The sequence below is a fragment of the Sceloporus occidentalis genome, unplaced genomic scaffold (genome assembly GCF_023333645.1).
Source record: "Sceloporus occidentalis isolate IW3139 unplaced genomic scaffold, rSceOcc1.0.p SCAF_198, whole genome shotgun sequence".
In the NCBI taxonomy this organism is placed as follows: domain Eukaryota; kingdom Metazoa; phylum Chordata; class Lepidosauria; order Squamata; family Phrynosomatidae; genus Sceloporus; species Sceloporus occidentalis.
Window position 1 is genome coordinate 1,460,736 of NW_028317178.1, and position 2,285 is coordinate 1,463,020.

General features: G+C 45.9%; 1 protein-coding gene across 1 annotated transcript; it reads left to right on the forward strand.

Moving 5' to 3' along the window:
* Window positions 1-652: 652 nt before the first annotated feature.
* LOC149278215 (dual specificity protein phosphatase 13B-like) lies at window positions 653-1,856 on the forward strand. Its single transcript, XM_089502210.1, has 3 exons — window positions 653-777; window positions 894-1,114; window positions 1,657-1,856. Exons 1-3 carry the CDS (start codon window positions 653-655, stop codon window positions 1,854-1,856), a joined length of 546 nt encoding a protein of 181 aa, XP_089358336.1.
* Window positions 1,857-2,285: the final 429 nt, after the last annotated feature.

The window sequence follows — 2,285 nt, forward strand, 5'->3', positions numbered from 1 at the left end:
GAGCACCTATTATTGGCTGATTATTATTTTCTTTTAAGCCCCGAGGTCAGTGGCCACAATGGCAACCAGAACCGCAAAACGTCATCTTCGTATTCGAAAAGATATTTTATAAAAATAAAAAAACTAGTGCATCGTGAGGGAAATATCTGAATATATTATATGCAGGATTGGTGAGAAGAAATATTTCCAAGAAAGGTAGTCTGTGTTTTGGTCGAGACCTGTCCTTTCCGAGCTCCTGAAGGTTTAATTTACTGATAGTCTAATTCAAGCTTCTTCTGAAGCCACCATTTGGGTTCCGAGAGCCATGAAGGAGTAAAGTGTTGAGACGTAATTAATTGTCCCCCAAATTCCCCAAAAACCGTCTTTCAAGTAGTTGGCACCCAATAAGATCTGAAGGTCATCTACGTTCTTCAAAATACCTGTTCTAGAGAAATAAATAAAATGGCATTTTCCAAGTTGGAACTTGTGTTGGGCTAAAGCTCAGTTAGGCCCATAGTTGGACCCTGGTGTCCCAGGTTCCAAACAAACCTGTTTCTTATATTTGTAATGGTCTACAAGGTGACTGAGAAATGTTCACCAGCAGACGACTCCATCTATGATTTCCAGTGAGGAGAAATTCATCCCAACGACAATAATACTCTTTTTGTTCAGGATGGCCAGTCTCGCGCAAGCCCATGAACCCCTTCCTGTGTCTGATCTTCAGCGTTTTCTCTGTTGCCATCAAGGTTCTACAGGGCACGTGAACCAAGTCTGGCCAAGGCTGTACCTGGGAGACGCGTAAGCATACTTATAGATCAGCGCAACAGAACACGGTTTGCGGTGGGACTGAAGAAGACAACTTGAAGATCACCAGTATAACAACACTGACATTCCAACTTATGTTCCTTACACAGGTTTACAGCCAGGGACAAATCCGTGTTGCGTGAACTGGGGATCACACACGTGTTAAATGCTGCCTCTGGGAGATACCGCATCAACACTGGACCTGAATTCTACAGAGACCTCAAAATCGACTACTATGGGGTAGAGGCAGACGATGATGCAAATTTTGACCTGAGTGTCTATTTCTACCCGGCGGCCCAGTTCATAAGATCTGGGCTGCAATCTAATAAAGGTATAGCTTCAAAGAAAACAGGTCTGGATTTTAGGGTCTGTACAAATAAACCAAACGTCAGCATTGCATTTCCGCCTCTTTGTGCTTTGAATTCCTTGGCCACGTGGTCACGCAGACGATGGTGGAGACAGCCAGCAGGAGATATCAAATACCCAACAAAGGGTGACCTTGGCTTCACCTGTCTACACAGAGTGATCTGATGTTTAATGTCTTACTGGTATTCTATGAATCACAGAGACAGTGATGGGATGGTAGAGACATGTTATTTATAGTACATAGGACAGGGCTGTCCAACCTGTGGCCCTCCCGCCATTGCAGGACTATATCTCCCATGCTCCTCTGCCAGCCCCATAGCTTAAAGAGGGTTATGGGAGGTAAAGTCCTGCGGCATAGAAGAAGAAACTGAGAGATTCGGCCACGGTGGACGTATTTGACTTTATGTCCAAAATACAAATATTTCCCATGAGGTCCGTCTTTTTATCTGCATAGCCAGATGTTAGGTCAGCTGTTGGTAATAACCATGCCTTTATTGGTCATTTCAGGCCGGGTGCTGGTGCACTGTGCGATGGGCATCAGCCGAGCTGCCTCCCTGGTCCTGGCCTTCCTGATGATCTCTGAAGGCTTCTCCTTGGTGGACGCCCTACGAAGTGTCAGTGAGCATCGTGACATCTTTCCCAATCATGGCTTCCTGGAGCAGCTTCGTCAGCTTGATATTAAGCTTGAGGCCAAGAAAAGGTCTTGAATGGAGCAGATACGGAAGCCTTCCTTCAACCGATGACAACCATCACTAACACGTAAAAGTCACCATCAGCAAAGCTATTCGTCCCGTCCATCAGGACACTCAGAAAAGTGCTTTAGCAAGTAGTTTATTTTATCTAGCAGGACGTGGCTTCGATGCCCATGGCTGGCACAGGTCTGGTGAATGAGACCACTCAGGCAGGAGAGCATATCTATGAACCTACTACCTTCCTCTGGTGGCCAAGGTTCTACACCCAGGTTGCAATTTGTCCAGGCTGATGGCACGGGGCGGCTGCCATATACACATGTCCAGCGTTTGATCATGCGTTTGTCCAACACTGCGTATGGTGAATACCAGGGCTTTTGGTTAAAGAACTATTCTAGTGCAAAGTGGTAAAAGTGGGCAACCACCAGATCTCATTGGTTGCCACTC